At 52.3% G+C, this 18,886-nt stretch overlaps 1 protein-coding gene across 3 annotated transcripts in view; it reads right to left on the bottom strand.

Annotated features, from left to right (window-relative positions):
* SLC44A4 (solute carrier family 44 member 4) overlaps positions 1-18,886 on the bottom strand; it is a 72,658-nt gene that overhangs the window by 23,520 nt on the left and 30,252 nt on the right. For all 3 annotated transcript variants that reach the window (XM_083160114.1, XM_083160115.1, XM_083160116.1), the window contains 6 exons: positions 17,684-17,762; positions 14,138-14,234; positions 10,509-10,625; positions 8,452-8,512; positions 6,584-6,689; positions 4,212-4,295 (listed from right to left, as the gene is read on the bottom strand). In XM_083160114.1, the coding sequence (XP_083016240.1) occupies positions 4,212-4,295; positions 6,584-6,689; positions 8,452-8,512; positions 10,509-10,625; positions 14,138-14,234; positions 17,684-17,762 (544 nt within the window). The remainder of the gene's footprint in view (positions 1-4,211; positions 4,296-6,583; positions 6,690-8,451; positions 8,513-10,508; positions 10,626-14,137; positions 14,235-17,683; positions 17,763-18,886) is intronic.

The raw sequence follows: 18,886 nt of genomic DNA, 5'->3' as shown, positions 1-18,886 counted from the left end.
CATATCCACCTGTCTGTAACCTCCCATGCTGCCCAGCTTCTCCATCTCTCCCCACGCTGCCTGCTGCCTCATCATACCCCCTCCATATCCACCTGTCTGTAACCTCCCATGCTGCCCAGCTTCTCCAGCTCTCCCCACGCTGCCTGCTGCCTCGTCAAACCCCTCCATATTCACCTGCTACTGTAACCACCCATGCTGCCCAGTTTCTCCATCTCTCCCCATGCTGCCTGCTTCCTCATCTTACCCCTCCATATCCACCTGTCTCTGTAACCTCCCATGCTGCCCAGTTTCTCCATCTCTGCCCACGCTGCCTGCTTCCTCATCTTACCCCTCCATATCCACCTGTCTCTGTAACCTCCCATGCTGCCCAGTTTCTCCATCTCTCCCCTCGCTGCCTGCTTCCTCCATCATACCCCTCCATATCCACCTGTCTCTGTAACCTCCCATGCTGCCTAGTTTCTCCATCTCTCCCCACGCTGCCTGCTTCCTCCATCATACTCCTCCATATCCACCTGTCTCTGTAACCTCCCATGCTGCCCAGTTTCTCCATCTCTCCCCACGCTGCCTGCTTCCTCCATCATACTCCTCCATATCCACCGGTCTCTGTAACCTCCCATGCTCCCCAGTTTCTCCATCTCTCCCCACGCTGCCTGCTTCCTCCATCATACTCCTCCATATCCACCTGTCTCTGTAACCACCCATGCTGCCCAGTTTCTCCATCTCTCCCCATGCTGCCTGCTTCCTCATCTTACCCCTCCATATCCACCTGTCTCTGTAACCTCCCATGCTGCCCAGCTTCTCCATCTCTCCCCACGCTGTCTGCTTCCTTCATCATACCCCTCCATATCCACCTGTCTATGTAACCTCCCATGCTGCCCAGTTTCTCCATCTCTCCCCACGCTGCCCGCTTCCTCCATCATACTCCTTCATATCCACCTGTCTCTGTAACCTTCCATGCTGCCCAGTTTCTCCATCTCTGCCCACGCTGCCTGCTTCCTCATCATACTCCTCCATATCCACCTGTCTCTGTAACCTCCTATGCTGCCCAGATTCTCCATCTCTCCCCACGCTGCCTGCTTCCTCCATCATACCCCTCCATATCCACCTGTCTCTGTAACCTCCCATGCTGCCCAGCTTCTCCATCTCTCCCCACGCTGCCTGCTTCCTCATCATACTCCTCCATATCCACCTGTCTCTGTAACCTCCCATGCTGCCCAGTTTCTCCATCTCTCCCCACGCTGCCTGCTTCCTCCATCATACCCCTCCATATCCACTTGTCTCTGTAACCTCCTATGCTGCCCAGTTTCTCCATCTCTCCCCACGCTGCCTGCTTCCTCCATCACACTCCTCCATATCCACCTGTCTCTGTAACCTCCCATGCTGCCCAGCTTCTCCATCTCTCCCCACGCTGCCTGTTTCCTCATCTTACCCCTCCATATCCACCTGTCTCTGTAACCTCCCATGCTGCCCATTTTTTCCATCTCTCCCCACGCTGCCTGCTGCCTCATCATACCCCCTCCATATCCACCTGTCTGTAACCTCCCATGCTGCCCAGTTTCTCCATCTCTCCCCATGCTGCCTGCTTCCTCATCATACCCCTCCATATCCACCTGTCTCTGTAACCTCCTATGCTGCCCAGTTTCTCCATCTCTCCCTACGCTGCCTCATCATACCTCTCCATATCCACCTGTCTCTGTAACCTCCCATGCTGCCCAGCTTCTCCATCTCTCCCCACGCTGTCTGCTTCCTTCATCATACCCCTCCATATCCACCTGTCTATGTAACCTCCCATGCTGCCCAGTTTCTCCATCTCTCCCCACGCTGCCCGCTTCCTCCATCATACTCCTTCATATCCACCTGTCTCTGTAACCTTCCATGCTGCCCAGTTTCTCCATCTCTCCCCACGCTGCCTGCTTCCTCCATCATACCCCTCCATATCCACCTGTCTCTGTAACCTCCCATGCTGCCCAGTTTCTCCATCTCTCCCCACGCTGCCTGCTTCCTCTATCATACCTCTCTATATCCACCTGTCTCTGTAACCTCCCATGCTGCCTACTTTCTCCATCTCTCCCCACGCTGCCTGCTTCCTCCATCATACCCCTCCATATCCACCTGTCTCTGTAACCTTCCATGCTGCCCAGTTTCTCCATCTCTCCCCACGCTGCCTGCTTCCTCCATCATACCCCTCCATATCCACCTGTCTCTGTAGCCTCCCACGCTGCCCAGCTTCTCCATCTCTCCCCACGCTGCCTGCTTCCTCCATCATACCCCTCCATATCCACCTGTCTCTGTAACCTTCCATGCTGCCCAGCTTCTCCATCTCTCCCCACACTGCCTGCTTCTTCATCATACCCCTCCATATCCACCTGTCTCTGTAACCTCCCACGCTGCCCAGTTTCTCCATCTCTCCCCACGCTGCCTGCTTCCTCCATCATACCCCTCCATATCCACCTGTCTCTGTAACCTCCCATGCTGCCCAGTTTCTCCATCTCTCCCCACACTGCCTGCTTCCTCCATCATACCCCTCCATATCCACCAGTCTCTGTAACCTCCCACGCTGCCCAGCTTCTCCATCTCTCCCCATGCTGCCTGCTTCCTCCATCATACTCCTCCATATCCACCTGTCTCTGTAACCTCCCATGCTGCCCAGTATCTCCATCTCTCCCCACGTTGCCTGCTTCCTCCATCATACCCCTCCATATCCACCTGTCTCTGTAACCTCCCATGCTGCCCAGTTTCTCCATCTCTGCCCACGCTGCCTGCTTCCTCCATCATACCCCTTCATATCCACCTGTCTCTGTAACCTCCCATGCTGCCCAGTTTCTCCATCTCTCCCCCTGCTGACTGCTTCCTCCATCATACCCCTCCATATCCACCTGTCTCTGTAACCTCCCATGCTGCCCAGTTTCTCCATCTCTCCCCCTGCTGACTGCTGCCTCATTCACCCTCATGGTTCCAAGTTTCTTCATCACTCCTGCTTCCTCCATCAGCCCCCTCTATCCTTCTGCCTCCATGCTGCTCAGTTTCTCCATCTCTCCCCATGTTTTCCACCTGCCCCATCAGCCCCCATGCTGTCCGCCTGTCTCATCAGCACCCATGCTGTCCACCTGCCTCCATCAGCATCCACGCTGTCTGCCTGCCCAATCAGCCCCCATGCTGTCCCCCTGCCCCCATCAGCCCCATGCTGTCCCCCTGCCCCCATCAGCCCCATGCTGTCCCCCTGCCCCCATGCTGTACGCCTGCCCCCATCAGCCCCCAGGCTGTCCGCCTGCCCCCATCAGCACCCACGCTGTCCGCCTGCCTCCATCAGCACCTATGCCTGCATCAGCCTTGCAGCAGCTTGGGCTAGTAGCAGTGGCACTGTGGTGGAGGAATGGTAAGCTGGGTACACATTACATGGTTTTATGGCCCATATATCCTTACAATATGAATGGGAAAGATAAATCATTCACATGGTATAGTGCGGGCCCAGCTGTACAATGGCTACTGCTGCATTTCACCTACAGAATGTAATCATTCACATGGTATAGTGCGGGCCCAGCTGTACAATGGCTACTGCTGCATTTCACCTACAGAATGTAATCATTCACATGGTATAGTGCGGGCCCAGCTGTACACTGGCTACTGCTGCATTTCACCTACAGAATGTAATCACTCACATGGTATAGTGCGGGCCCAGCTGTACAATGGCTACTGCTGCATTTCACCTACAGAATGTAATCATTCACATGGTATAGTGCGGGCCCAGCTGTACACTGGCTACTGCTGCATTTCACCTACAGAATGTAATCACTCACATGGTATAGTGCGGGCCCAGCTGTACAATGGCTACTGCTGCATTTCACCTACAGAATGTAATCACTCACATGGTATAGTGCGGGCCCAGCTGTACAATGGCTACTGCTGCATTTCACCTACAGAATGTAATCACTCACATGGTATAGTGCGGGCCCAGCTGTACAATGGCTACTGCTGCATTTCACCTACAGAATGTAATCACTCACATGGTATAGTGCGGGCCCAGCTGTACAATGGCTACTGCTGCATTTCACCTACAGAATGTAATCACTCACATGGTATAGTGCGGGCCCAGCTGTACAATGGCTACTGCTGCATTTCACCTACAGAATGTAATCACTCACATGGTATAGTGCGGGCCCAGCTGTACAATGGCTACTGCTGCATTTCACCTACAGAATGTAATCACTCACATGAGGATCCAGGACCAGGACTTGGCAAAATCCTCAAATATCTTCTTACCCACGTTCTGGAGGTTGAATGAATCAACAACTTTACTAAAAGAGAAAAAGAGAACGTGAGGAACACAAATGCCACACGCACCGGGAGATACACAAATGCCACACGCACCGGGAGATACACAAATGCCACACGCACCGGGAGATACACAAATGCCACACGCACCGGAAGATACACAAATGCCACACGCACCACACCGGGAGATACACAAATGCCACACGCACCGCACCGGGAGATACACAAATGCCACACGCACCGGGAGATACACAAATGCCACACGCACCGGGAAATACACAAATGCCACACGCACCGCACCGGGAGATACACAAATGCCACACGCACCGCATCGGGAGATACACAAATGCCACACGCACCGGGAGATACACAAATGCCACACGCACCGGAAGATACACAAATGCCACACCGGGAGATACACAAATGCCACACGCACCGGGAGATACACAAATGCCACACTCACCGGGAGATACACAAATGCCACACGCACCGGGAGATACACAAATGCCACACGCACCGTGAGATACACAAATGCCACACGCACCGGGAGATACACAAATGCCACACGCACCGGGAGATACACAAATGCCACACGCACCGGGAGATACACAAATGCCACACGCACCGGGAGATACACAAATGCCACACGCACCGGGAGATACACAAATGCCACACACACCGGGAGATACACAAATGCCACACGCACCGGGAGATACACAAATGCCACACACACCGGGAGATACACAAATGCCACACGCACCGGGAGATGCACAAATGCCACACACACACACCGCACCGGGAGATGCACAAATGCCACACGCACCGGGAGATACACAAATGCCACACGCACCGGCAGATACACAAATGCCACACACACCGGGAGATACACAAATGCCACACGCACCGGGAGATGCACAAATGCCACACGCACCGGGAGATACACAAATGCCACACGCACCGGGAGATACACAAATGCCACACGCACCGGGAGATACACAAATGCCACACGCACCGGGAGATACACAAATGCCACATGCACCGGAAGATACACAAATGCCACACGCACCGCACCGGGAGATACACAAATGCCACACGCACCGCACCGGGAGATACACAAATGCCACACGCACCGGGAGATACACAAATGCCACACGCACCGGAAGATACACAAATGCCACACCGGGAGATACACAAATGCCACACGCACCGGGAGATACACAAATGCCACACTCACCGGGAGATACACAAATGCCACACGCACCGGGAGATACACAAATGCCACACGCACCGGGAGATACACAAATGCCACACGCACCGGGAGATACACAAATGCCACACGCACCGGGAGATACACAAATGCCACACGCACCGGGAGATACACAAATGCCACACGCACCGGGAGATACACAAATGCCACACGCACCGGAAGATACACAAATGCCACACCGGGAGATACACAAATGCCACACGCACCGGGAGATACACAAATGCCACACTCACCGGGAGATACACAAATGCCACACGCACCGGGAGATACACAAATGCCACACGCACCGGGAGATACACAAATGCCACACGCACCGGGAGATACACAAATGCCACACGCACCGGGAGATACACAAATGCCACACGCACCGGGAGATACACAAATGCCACACGCACCGGGAGATACACAAATGCCACACGCACCGGGAGATACACAAATGCCACACGCACCGGGAGATACACAAATGCCACACGCACCGGGAGATACACAAATGCCACACACACCGGGAGATACACAAATGCCACACGCACCGGGAGATGCACAAATGCCACACACACACCGCACCGGGAGATGCACAAATGCCACACGCACCGGGAGATACACAAATGCCACACGCACCGGCAGATACACAAATGCCACACACACCGGGAGATACACAAATGCCACACGCACCGGGAGATGCACAAATGCCACACGCACCGGGAGATGCACCGGCAGATACACAAATGCCACACACACCGGGAGATACACAAATGCCACACGCCCCGGGAGTAGACAAGAGAAAGATGGGGAGTGATTAACAGAATCTAGGCAGGGAAAAGACAATCTTTGGGGGCTTCATACAGAGAATCCCTAGTCAGCTGCGTAGAGAAATAAAGAGAAGCTTGCAGCATACTAGCCAACCTTTGATTTCTCTTCCCCATTGTACTAGAGACTGAAATGTACAGCACCATTACGGATATGGTTATATAGATAGACTGGAGTAGAGACATCAAGCGGACAGGAAGATAATGGTGCACAGAACAGGTGGTAACAGAAACTTACCTGGTCGCATTCATAATACTGTCACGTGTCTGGTTTGTGCTCATGTTGTCGATGGTAAAAGAAGGTGGAAGGACGCTACTAACATTGAAGAAACACCTGTTAAAGACTGAGAAGAGAGAGGTTTACGTTGTAAGTGATCGTTTATTTAAATAATAGATTGTACTACAGAAATGATATCAATACGCTGATTAGATGCACTTCATCTAAAGATATGATACATCTCCCCTTAAATCTTTCTCTGCGGCTGAAGAGGGACACTGACCGTGGGTTTAATTTCACTTTCATGAGGAAGGCTACTGGAAAAATAACTGACCATTCCTAATAACCCCAATATCCTGCTTCCCTCCTCTCTCATAACCATCAACATTTTTTGGTTGGGGGCAAGATAAATCTCAATTTGCTGCCCTAGCTTCTGGCCACCTTAGATGTGTTGCTTGTACCTGTACAGAACACTATAGAGTAGCTGGGAGTGAATGGCCCCTTATACACATTATGCCAGGGAGAGCCCATTACACACATTATGTCAGGTGGAGAACATTATACACATGATGACAGACAGAGCCCATTTACACACATTTCGCCAGGTGGAGCACCTTATACACATTGCATCAGGCAGAGCCCATTAAGGCAATACAGCCCCTTATACACATTATGCCAGGTGGAGCACCTTATACACATTTGGCCAGGTAGATCACATTGTATAATAATTACACCAGGTATAGCCCTTTGTACCCATTATGTCTGGTAGACGACCTCCTGCTCATTCATTTGCTTCTCACCCCACCCAAGGGTGGGTGACAGGGTACTTTGATGTTTAAGGGTAGTGTCCAGGGGTGGCTGCAGCACAGGCAAAGCAATGGAGGGGGGATTGCTAGGCACATATATACAATCAAATATGTTATCAGGTTTGTAATATATGTGCTGGATCGATTCCCCCAGGGATGGCCAACATTGAGTGCAATTGAGTCTCCACTGGTGCCCTGAAATCAGCACAGAGGGCCAATGCCGACTTTTGGTCATTTCAAAATAGTCCTTCAAAAAGGGAGACGCTGGGGACCGACAAGGAGCCGCCGGGACCCGATTCACATCGCAAAGGACAGCTCTTAACGCAAGACCTGTCCTTTGCAATAGTTATCACAAATGTTAGGACATATGAGATAATTATCTCTGCGGTAACCGGCGATGTGCGGCGACGTGGGGGAGCGGATGTTAGTGCATCCCGTCTATTATTTGCCTGTATTGTGTGTAGCCCGAGTGCCGGGTGACTCGCCGACAGTCGCGATCCTGACCAATAGGGGCTATTCTCCCTCGTGGGGGTTCACGACCCCCATGAGGGAGAATAGAACCTGTAGCAAGCGAAGCGAGCCGCCGAGCCTGCAAGGGGCTTTTTATGCTACCCCCCCTGTCAGCATACTAATGGTCGGGATTCCGATGTTGGTATACTGACTGTTAGGATCCCAACCATCAGCGAGTCATTCCAAACCCGAATAGCCCACAGGTACACTTTAGTCCAATGTGGGACAAAAAAAACCCATAATGACAGAATTTTTTATTTTATTTAAATGGACTCTTGTGTGAGGGAAGAGGGCCCCAAACCAGTATCTTGCATAGGGCCCCATTAGTTATAAATCCACCTCTGGGGCTTATAGTGCACGGGTTCTACCTGCCTACATGACACCGGCCTCACCTACTCCACTTCCCATAATAGGCCCTTGTACATTATCAGCTCCAGGCCCATGAAGACCTTAATCCAGCCCTGAGAACGCATGGCACAGCGTAGGGATCCATAGATCCCTACCTAATGGAATTTACCTTGCCAATAACAACCAGGGCTACACAAAGACATACACACACATGGCGATACTCACTGGGAGTGGAGGGGACGAGGAACACCGGACACAGCTCCAAAGAGGCAATATCCTGCACAGTCTAGAGTAGGAAAAACCAGACAGAAGAGTATTAGCAGTGTAAGGGTTAATCACATACACGGGATGACTTGAACACTGGCAAAGGTAGAACTTCTAGAGCTATTGCAAAAGTATGGGTATGGAATGAAAAGGGAAATGTTTTACATACATTATTGACCTTGATTCTCATAAGAAATTATACTGTTGGTGTCTTATCGTTGCCAATTTTATTATTCGCTAAACATATGTTAATCACTCCAGAAGATTTATTATATAAATATCATTACAATGCTGATCCATCAGGGACACACTGCTGATGGGAGTACAGTATAAACAGGTACATAATCCAAACCAGTGGTCGCCAAACCGGAGCTCGTGGCATCAATCCATGTGGCTCGACCACTCTGCAGTCACCCGCCCCTCCATTACCCGCCACTGTTTCTCTTCTCCCTCTGAGGGGAGGAGAGCACATTGTGCGTCTCTTCAACCCCTCACTGTGCATCTCTGTGACTAGGCCTTCCACCAATCAGAGCTTGCAGGCCAGCAGCCAATCAGGAGCTGGCCCGCGAGCTTTGATTGGCGGACGGCCGTCACAAGGAATTGTGGGGAAGGACAGACGCTCGGTGTGCTGTGCTCTCCTCCCCTGAGAAGGGAAGCATCGATGGAGGCGACACCAGACACAAGACACAGACAGCAGCACTGCAGGGGGACATCGGACTGTCCTCTCCCCGAAAGCAGCAGCAACAATGGTGAGTGTGCTGCTGCTGGGAAACTAGCACTGTGGGGGCATACCCGGCACTGTGGGGGTATACCTGGCACGGTGGGGGCCAGTGTTCCCTCTAAGCTGTGCGCGTGTGCGCGCGCACACAACTCGCCAAGCATGCGCACAGACATTACAACAGAGCGCACAAAGCAGCAGTGGTCCCCTTTTTGCAGTTGTGGACTAAATTAATGTGTGTTTCACCCAATAACTACATTGTCTGCTGTGTTTTGAATGTTTAAATGTTTTGAATGTTTAATATCATGTTGTTTTCCAGTTATATATAGAAGTGACGCACAAAAATAAAAATTTCCTTCCAAAGTTGCACAGCCAAAATCTTTTGCCGCACACAGCCTTCGTAAAATTAGAGGGAACATTGGTGGGGGCATACTTTTTTCTGGCACTGTGGGGGCATACCCATTTCTGGCACTGTGGGGTGCATATGTGTATCTGCCACTGCACTATTTGGGGCATATGTGCATCACACCCCCATTTTCATTGGCCGCACCCCATGTGGCATGTGGCTACACCCGGTTTTTTGGCACAGTACCGCCAGAGTATTAATTTAGAATGGAACCACAATGAGGCAGGAATTGTTTATCTGGCAGTGCTGGGCGGTATCGTGTTTATGGCATTACTGTGGGTATTGGGGGCATTGTGTAACTGGCACTGCTGGTGGCATCTTTATAGATGGCACAGCGTCTATTCAGAGAGAGGCTGGGGGAATGGCCATGCCCCCATAGCAGAAAAAATGGGGGATGTGGCCTCGCAAGAGTATCACGATAGGTCATGTCCCCTAATTTCGGGTGCGTGCCTTCGGCATATGCAGATGTCCCTTCTTCTCTGCCTCCAGTGTTTGGAGGTATGTATGCAACATATTGGACATTGCAGTGTGTGGCATATTGTGTCTAGGGCATTACAGTGAGTGGCATAATGTGTAAAGGGCATTACAGTAAGTGGCATATTGTGTCTAGGGCATTACAGTAAGTGGCATAATGTGTAAAGGGCATTACAGTGAGTGGCATAATGTGTAAAGGGCATTACAGTGAGTGGCATAATGTGTAAAGGGCATTACAGTGAGTGGCATAATGTGTAAAGTGCATTATTTGGTCATTAGGCAGGTTATTTTTTTTATTTTAGTAGCTCTCAGGCGGTTTATTTTGTCTCAAGTAGCTCACGCCCAAGGTTGGAGACAACTGATACAAACCTTCAACAATCCCATTAGTACTGAGCAGATATTACTCCATGGCATACTAACCAGGTGTGTAGTAGTCAGATTAATACTCGGCTGGCAGTACTCCTGGACATAGACGTTACTCGGGTTGCCAGTAGGAACAGATGCCTTGAATTCTGTGGGACAAGTAGTAACGCAAACCTAGAACGCAGGAGAATACACCGTAAGGATAACGGACACAACCACTTAGACACAAGAGAACTTTACATCATTGTTTTCAGAATTAAAAGTAAATTTTTTGTAAAAAAGAGTAAACACTGGACTGTTTGTATTACCGGCATTACAGGCCTTATCCTAGGCCAGCAGATTCCCAACCAGGGGTACATGTAATCCACTGGGAGCTAACTGCGCTACCCTCAAACACCAGTGATCATCTGCCCCGCACCGAGACGGGTGGAGGACGCAGCGACATCCTATAGGCGTTAGCGGGAACCCCAGAGACAGTACACAGCGAGCGGCCAGACACAGAGGGGCCTGATTCCTGACCGCACACTTCTCCTCCACTACCGGAGACAGTACACAGCGAGCGGCCAGACACAGAGGGGCCTGATTCCTGACCGCACACTTCTCCTCCGCTACCGGAGACAGTACACAGCGAGCGGCCAGACACAGAAGGACCAGATTCCTGACCGCACACTTCTCCTCCACTACCGGAGACAGTACACAGCCAGCGTCCAGACACAGAGGGGCCCGATTCCTGACCGCACACTACTCCTCCACTACCGGAGACAGTACACAGCCAGCGGCCAGACACAGAGGGGCCCGATTCCTGACCGCACACTACTCCTCGGCTACCAGAGACAGCACACAGCCAGCGTCCAGACACAGAGGGACCAGATTCCTGACCACACACTTCTCCTCCACTACCAGAGACCGTACACAGCCAGCGGCCAGACACACAGGGACCCGATTCCTGACCGCACACTACTCCTCCGCTACCGGAGACAGTACACAACCAGCGGCCAGACACAGAGGGGCCCGATTCCTGACCGCACACTACTCCTCCACTACCAGAGAAAGGACACAGCCAGAGGGACCCGATTCCTGACCGCACACTACTCCTCCACTACCGGAGACAGTACACAGCCAGCGGCCAGACACAGAGGGACCCGATTCCTGACCGCACACTACTCCTCCACTACCGGAGACAGTACACAGCCAGAGGCCAGACACAGAGGGGCCCGATTCCTGACCGCACACTACTCCTCCACTACCAGAGACAGTGCAAAGCCAGAGGCCAGACACAGAGGGGCCCGATTCCTGACCGCACACCACTCCTCCACTACCGGAGACAGTACACAGCCAGCGGCCAGACACAGAGGGACCCGATTCCTGACCGCACACTACTCCTCCACTACCGGAGACAGTACACAGCCAGCGGCCAGACACAGAGGGACCTGATTCCTGACCGCACACTACTCCTCCACTACCAGAGACAGTACACAGCCAGTGGGCAGACACAGAGGGGCCCGATTCCTGACCGCACACTACTCCTCCACTACCGGAGACAGTACACAGCCAGAGGCCAGACACAGAGGGGCCCGATTCCTGACCGCACACTACTCCTCCACTACCGGAGACAGTACACAGCCAGAGGCCAGACACAGAGGGGCCCGATTCCTGACCGCACACTACTCCTCCACTACCGGAGACAGTACACAGCCAGAGGCCAGACACAGAGGGGCCCGATTCCTGACCGCACACTACTCCTCCGCTACCGGAGACAGTACACAGCCAGAGGCCAGACACAGAGGGGCCCGATTCCTGACCGCACACTACTCCTCCACTACCGGAGACAGTACACAGCCAGAGGCCAGACACAGAGGGGCCCGATTCCTGACCGCACACTACTCCTCCGCTACCGGAGACAGTACACAGCCAGAGGCCAGACACAGAGGGGCCCGATTCCTGACCGCACACTACTCCTCCACTACCAGAGACAGTGCAAAGCCAGAGACAGAGGGGCCCGATTCCTGACCGCACACTACTCCTCCACTACCGGAGACAGTACACAGCCAGAGGCCAGACACAGAGGGGCCCGATTCCTGACCGCACACTACTCCTCCACTACCGGAGACAGTACACAGCCAGAGGCCAGACACAGAGGGGCCCGATTCCTGACCGCACACTACTCCTCCGCTACCGGAGACAGTACACAGCCAGAGGCCAGACACAGAGGGGCCCGATTCCTGACCGCACACTACTCCTCCACTACCGGAGACAGTACACAGCCAGAGGCCAGACACAGAGGGGCCCGATTCCTGACCGCACACTACTCCTCCACTACCAGAGACAGTGCAAAGCCAGAGACAGAGGGGCCCGATTCCTGACCGCACACTACTCCTCCGCTACCGGAGACAGGACACAGCCAGCGGCCAGACACAGAGGGCCCGATTCCTGACCGCACACTACTTCTCCCCTACCGGACACAGTACACAGCCAGCGGCCAGACACAGAGGGACCCGATTCTTGACCGCACACTACTCCTCCGCTACCGGATACAGTACACAGCCAGAGGCCAGACACAGAGGGGCCCGATTCCTGACCGCACACTACTCCTCCACTACCGGAGACAGTACACAGCCAGAGGCCAGACGCAGAGGGGCCCGATTCCTGACCGCACACTACTCCTCCACTACCAGAGACAGTGCAAAGCCAGAGACAGAGGGACCTGATTCCTGACCGCACACTACTCCTCCACTACCGGAGACAGTACACAGCCAGAGGCCAGACACAGAGGGGCCCGATTCCTGACCGCACACTACACCTCCGCTACCGGAGACAGGACACAGCCAGCGGCCAGACACAGAGGGCCCGATTCCTGACCGCACACTACTTCTCCCCTACCGGGCACAGTACACAGCCAGCGGCCAGACAAAGAGAGACCCGATTCCTGACCGCACACTTCTCCTCTGCTACCGGATACAGTACACAGCCAGCGGCCAGACACAGAGGGGCCTGATTCCTGACCGCACACTACTCCTCTGCTACACCTTAATATAAGGATACATACATACCACCCACTTCCACTCCACTAGTAAGTACTGTGGATATTTTAAATTTAGCGGAGGGGTACTCATAAATGAAAAGCCTAATCAAGGGGTAGCAGAAAGAAAAAGGTTGGGAACTGCTGGGCTAGTGCATGCACATGCGATGCGATGTAGAACACAAAGTACGGCCTGCACACAGTTTTGTACTATACAATTTAAAGTACGCAGGAGCGCGCAGCGCAAGCCCTGGAGAAAACGTGTATGGGCCCCATTAGGTTTCAAATGGTTTCGTTGTCGCATCATATTACAGTGTGACAGTCATTTTTACAGGAAGCAGAAAATGACGACGCAGGATTAGATGTATCAAACCTTTGAGAGAGATAAAGTCTAGAGAAACACATTTCCAACAAATCAGTGCCTAAATGTCATTTTTCAAGTACGGTTTCTGAAATGAAAGAAAACGATTAGCTGGTATGTTATCGTTCTCCAAGACTTGATACACCTCCCCTGAGAAACGTAACCATTTATAATGAATTGTTATTACTATTTACAATGTTTATTTGTTCCAAGTTAGCAGAAGGTGTGATGGGTCTGCCCTGGTGATAATTACAGCACTTCCATGGGAAGCTGCGATTACAGAGCTAGAGGTTGGAGAGCATTCACCTGAGTAGTGGGACACTGGAATCCATTCAGCGCAGTAGTCAGGGTGTTTGTACCGAAACATTTCAGTATATTATAGTACAAAACAAAGGGCTTGTCACTGCAAGAGAAACACACGTTATAGGGACAAGAAGAGAACACATGCAGGACAGCGGAGGAGAGAGAGAGGAGCAGATGATTAAAGAGTTGATACAGGAGGGAGGAGCTGAGGGGAGATGGGGTCATACAGGAGAGAGGAGCAGAGGGGACCTGGGGTCATACAGGAGAGAGAGGAGCTGGGTTCATACAGGAGAGAAAAGCAGAGGGGAGCTGGGGTCATACAGGAGAGAGGAGCAGAGGGGAGCTGGGGTCATATAGGAGAGAGGAGCAGAGGGGAGCTGGGGTTATACAGGAGAGATGAGCAGAGGGGAGCTGAGGTCATACAGGAGAGAGGAGCAGAGGGGAGCTGGGGTTATACAGGAGAGATGAGCAGAGGGGAGCTGAGGTCATACATGAGAGAGAAGCAGAGGGAGCTGAGGTCAAACAGGAGAGAGCAGCAGAGGGAAGCTGAGGTCATACAGGAGATAGGAGCAGAGGGGAGCGTAGGTCCTACAGCAGAACCGAGGAGAGGGGAGCTGGGGTCATACAGGAGAGAGGATCAGAGGTCATACAGAAGAGAGAAGCATAGGGGAGCTGGGGTCATAGGAGAGAAGAGCAGAGGGGAGCTGGGGTCAAACAGAAGATAGGAGCAGAGGTCATACAGGAGAGAGGAGCAGAGAGGAGCTGGGGTCATACAGGAGAGAAGAGCAGAGGGGAACTGGGGTCATAGGAGAGAAGAGCAGAGGGGAGCTGGGGTCAAACAGGAGAGAGAGGAGCAGAGGGGAGCTGGGGTCATACAGGATAGAGGAGCAGAGGGAGCGGAGGTCCTACAGGATAAATGAGCAGAGGGGAGCTGAGGTCCTACAGGATAAATGAGCAGAGGGGAGCTGAGGTCATACAGGAGAGATGAGCAGAGGGGAGCTGGGGTCATACAGGAGAGATGAGCAGAGGGGAGCTGGGGTCATACAGGAGAGATGAGCAGAGGGGAGCTGGGGTCATATAGGAGAGAGGAGCAGAGGGAGCGGAGGTCCTACAGGATAAATGAGCAGAGGGGAGCTGGGGTCATACAGGAGAGAGGAGCATAGGGGTGCTGGGGTCATAGGAGAGAAGAGCAGAGGGGAGCTGGGGTTATACAGAAGAGAGAGGAGCAGAGGGGAGCTGGGGTCATACAGGAGAGAGGAGCAGAGGGGAGCTGGGGTCATATAGGAGAGAGGAGCAGAGGGGAGCTGGGGTTATACAGGAGAGATGAGCAGAGGGGAGCTGAGGTCATACAGGAGAGAGGAGCAGAGGGGAGCTGGGGTTATACAGGAGAGATGAGCAGAGGGGAGCTGAGGTCATACATGAGAGGAGCAGAGGGAGCTGAGGTCATACAGGAGATAGGAGCAGAGGGGAGCGTAGGTCCTACAGCAGAACCGAGGAGAGGGGAGCTGGGGTCATACAGGAGAGAGGATCAGAGGTCATACAGGAGAGAGGAGCATAGGGGAGCTGGGGTCATAGGAGAGAAGAGCAGAGGGGAGCTGGGGTCAAACAGGAGATAGGAGCAGAGGTCATACAGGAGAGAGGTGCAGAGAGGAGCTGGGGTCATACAGGAGAGAAGAGCAGAGGGGAACTGGGGTCATAGGAGAGAAGAGCAGAGGGGAGCTGGGGTCAAACAGGAGAGAGAGGAGCAGAGGGGAGCTGGGGTCATACAGGATAGCGGAGCAGAGGGAGCGGAGGTCCTACAGGATAAATGAGCAGAGGGGAGCTGGGGTTATACAGAAGAGAGAGGAGCAGAGGGGAGCTGGGGTCATACAGGAGAGAGAGGAGCTGGAGTCAAACAGGAGAGAGGAGCAGAGGGGAGCTGGGGTCATTCAGGAGAGAGGAGCAGAGAGGAGCTGGGGTCATACAGGAGAAATGAGCAGAGGGGAGCTGGGGTCATACAGGAGAAATGAGCAGAGGGGAGCTGGGGTCATACAGGAGAAATGAGCAGAGGGGAGCTGGGGTCATACAGGAGAAACGAGCAGAGGGGAGCTGGGGTCATACAGGAGAGAGGATCAGAGTTCATACAGGAGAGAGGAGCAGAGGGGGGCTGAGTTCATACAGGAGAGAGGAGCATAGGGGAGCTGGGGTCATAAGAGAGAGGAACAGAGGGGAGCTGAGGTCATACAGGAGGGGGAAAGCTGAGGTCATACCGGAGAGGGGAGCTGAGGTCATACAGGACGGGGGGAGCTGAGGTCATACAGGACGGGGGGAGCTGTGGTCATACAGGACGGGGGGGGGGGGCTGTGGTCATACAGGAGAGGGGAGCTGTGGTCATACAGGAGAGGGGAGCTGTGGTCATACAGGAGAGAGGAGCAGAGGGGAGCTGATGTCATACAGGAGAAGTGAGCAGAGGGGAGCTGAGGTCATACAGGAGAGAGGAGCAGAGGGGAGCGGAGGTCCTACAGGAGAACCGAGCAGAGGGGAGTTGGGGTCATACAGGAGAGAGGATCAGAGGTCATACAGGAGAGAGGAACAGAGGGGAGCTGAGGTCATACAGGAGGGGGGAGCTGAGGTCATATAGGAGAGGGGAGCTGTGGTCATACATGAGAGGGGATCAGAGGGGAGCTGAGGTCATACAGGAGAGAGGAGCATAGGGGAGCTGGGATCATAGGAGAGAAGAGCAGAGGGATAAGGTGCTGAGGAGGTCATACAGGAGACACGATCAGAGGGATAAGGAGCGGAGGTCATACAGGAGACATGAGCAGAGTAAGTGAAGAAGAGAGTCATTACAGGGGATAAACAGAAGTATGGGGTTTGGATCTTGCACTGCTGACATCCTGGACAATTTATTAAACATTCCTCATAAAAAAACTAGTCAGCATTTCTAAGTTGGTGTATATAAACCATGTCACTATTGCAGAATGGGGATTTAATCCCAAGTAGATGGATCTTGAGTCACAGTAATGCAGGGAAAGGGGAGATTTGAGAGAGGCAATAATGTAGGACGGGAGGATTCTACCTAGTGGGCTTATGTAGGAAAGTAGAAGATTTGAAAGTGGAAAAGCAAGTAGGGTTTGGATTGGAATGGGTAAATACATAAGGTTGGAGGTGGTTGATAGTTGATGGATTTTGCCATGCATCCACGTAGTGGAGGAAAAGAAAGGTGAGGAGCAGGTAAGATGAAGGGGGGTTTAGGGGCTAATAGTTGGGAGCAATGGAGGGAGGGAGAGTTGTTCAGAATATCTCATAATGAATGCTAGAAGAGAGTTTGAAAGTTAGATCTTAGACCAGAGGTTCCCAAATGTGGTCCTCAAGGCACCCCAATGGTCCAGGTTTTACGTATATCCGAGGCTCAGCACAAATGGTTAAATCAAATTGTCTGAGGTACTAATTAAGTCACCTGTGGCCAAGCATGGATGTATTTAAAGCTTGGACCGTTGGTGAGCACTGAGGAACAAATTTGGGAACCTCTGTATTAGACGATTAGTAAACGGGAGACGGGAATCTCACCTGTTTGCCCCGACACCACAGTACATTCCAGTGGAATTCCTTGGGTAAATCACCTGGCGAGGATCTCCGTACAGCCAGGCTGGAGAGAAGGAAGAGTAGGACGCATCAGAGAAATGCAGATACATTGCACAGCACACTACATGCAGTAGGCTCACTTTTATCATCAGCACTTATATTTGGTTTTAGAACACTCTAGGCGAGATTTAGTGAAGTGTGTTTTTTTTTTCAAATGTGCGATTTTCCTGAAAAACGCACTATATCGCATTTTTTAGAAATCACATTTTTCTGTGAATTCGCAAATTTAATGAGATGCAAATTCGTGGCAAAAAAAGTGCGATAATGTGCGATTTTTATTCATGAAAATGTGAGATTTTTAAATCATGAAAATGTGCGAATTTGTTACAATGTGCGATTTTGTGATTTTAAAAATGAAAAAAGGCCCCCCCTCCTTAGCATAACCAGCCCCGGGCTCATTGAGCCGGACCTGGTTTCAGAAATATGGGGGACAAAAAGCCTAGGGGTTCCCTGTATTTCTGAAACCAGCCCATGACTCTTGGACCGGGCCTGGTTCCAAAAATACGGGGGACAAAAAATCTGGGGGTCCCCCGTATTTTGAAACCAGCATCGGGCTCAAACAGCCCGCGATGTCATGCCACAGCTGGGGGACACTTTTTATATAAGGTCCCCCGGCCGAAACATGAGCACTGTGGCTGGTCAGCCTTGGACGGGGTACCTGGGAGAGTGGGGACCCCCCCCCAATAAAGGGGTCTCCCTTCCCAGGCTTCACCCATCCAGGGCTGAAGCCCGGGCTGTCACCGGCGTCCGTGGAAGAAACTAAGGTGGCATGCACCCGCTTTGAAGAACAGTGCCGGATATCACATCCCCAAACACCATAGCTTGTCAATCAGGCTGTGGCTGACTGGATGCGGAGAGCCACATTGCAAGGCCCATTCTATGTAGGACCCCAAACATCGTATTTGTACTGAAACAATCGGGTTTGCTAAGTCTATGGTAAATACCATAAGATATCTAAATGCTACTCACAATCACCATACACACAAAATAAGCCACAACTTCAGCTGGCCATACACTTGTACAATTTGGACACTTTTCACCTGATTGAAGGGGTCAGTATTACACCAGATATCCCCAACTAACACAGCAATATCATTACTATCTGTGTTACAAATCCTTTTGTGGTGT

The sequence above is a fragment of the Crinia signifera genome, chromosome 9 (assembly GCF_055691185.1).
Source record: "Crinia signifera chromosome 9, ASM5569118v1, whole genome shotgun sequence".
Taxonomy (NCBI): Eukaryota; Metazoa; Chordata; class Amphibia; order Anura; family Myobatrachidae; genus Crinia; species Crinia signifera.
The sequence above is the reverse complement of the archived record's forward strand: the minus strand, read 5'-3'. Positions and strand labels throughout refer to the sequence as shown.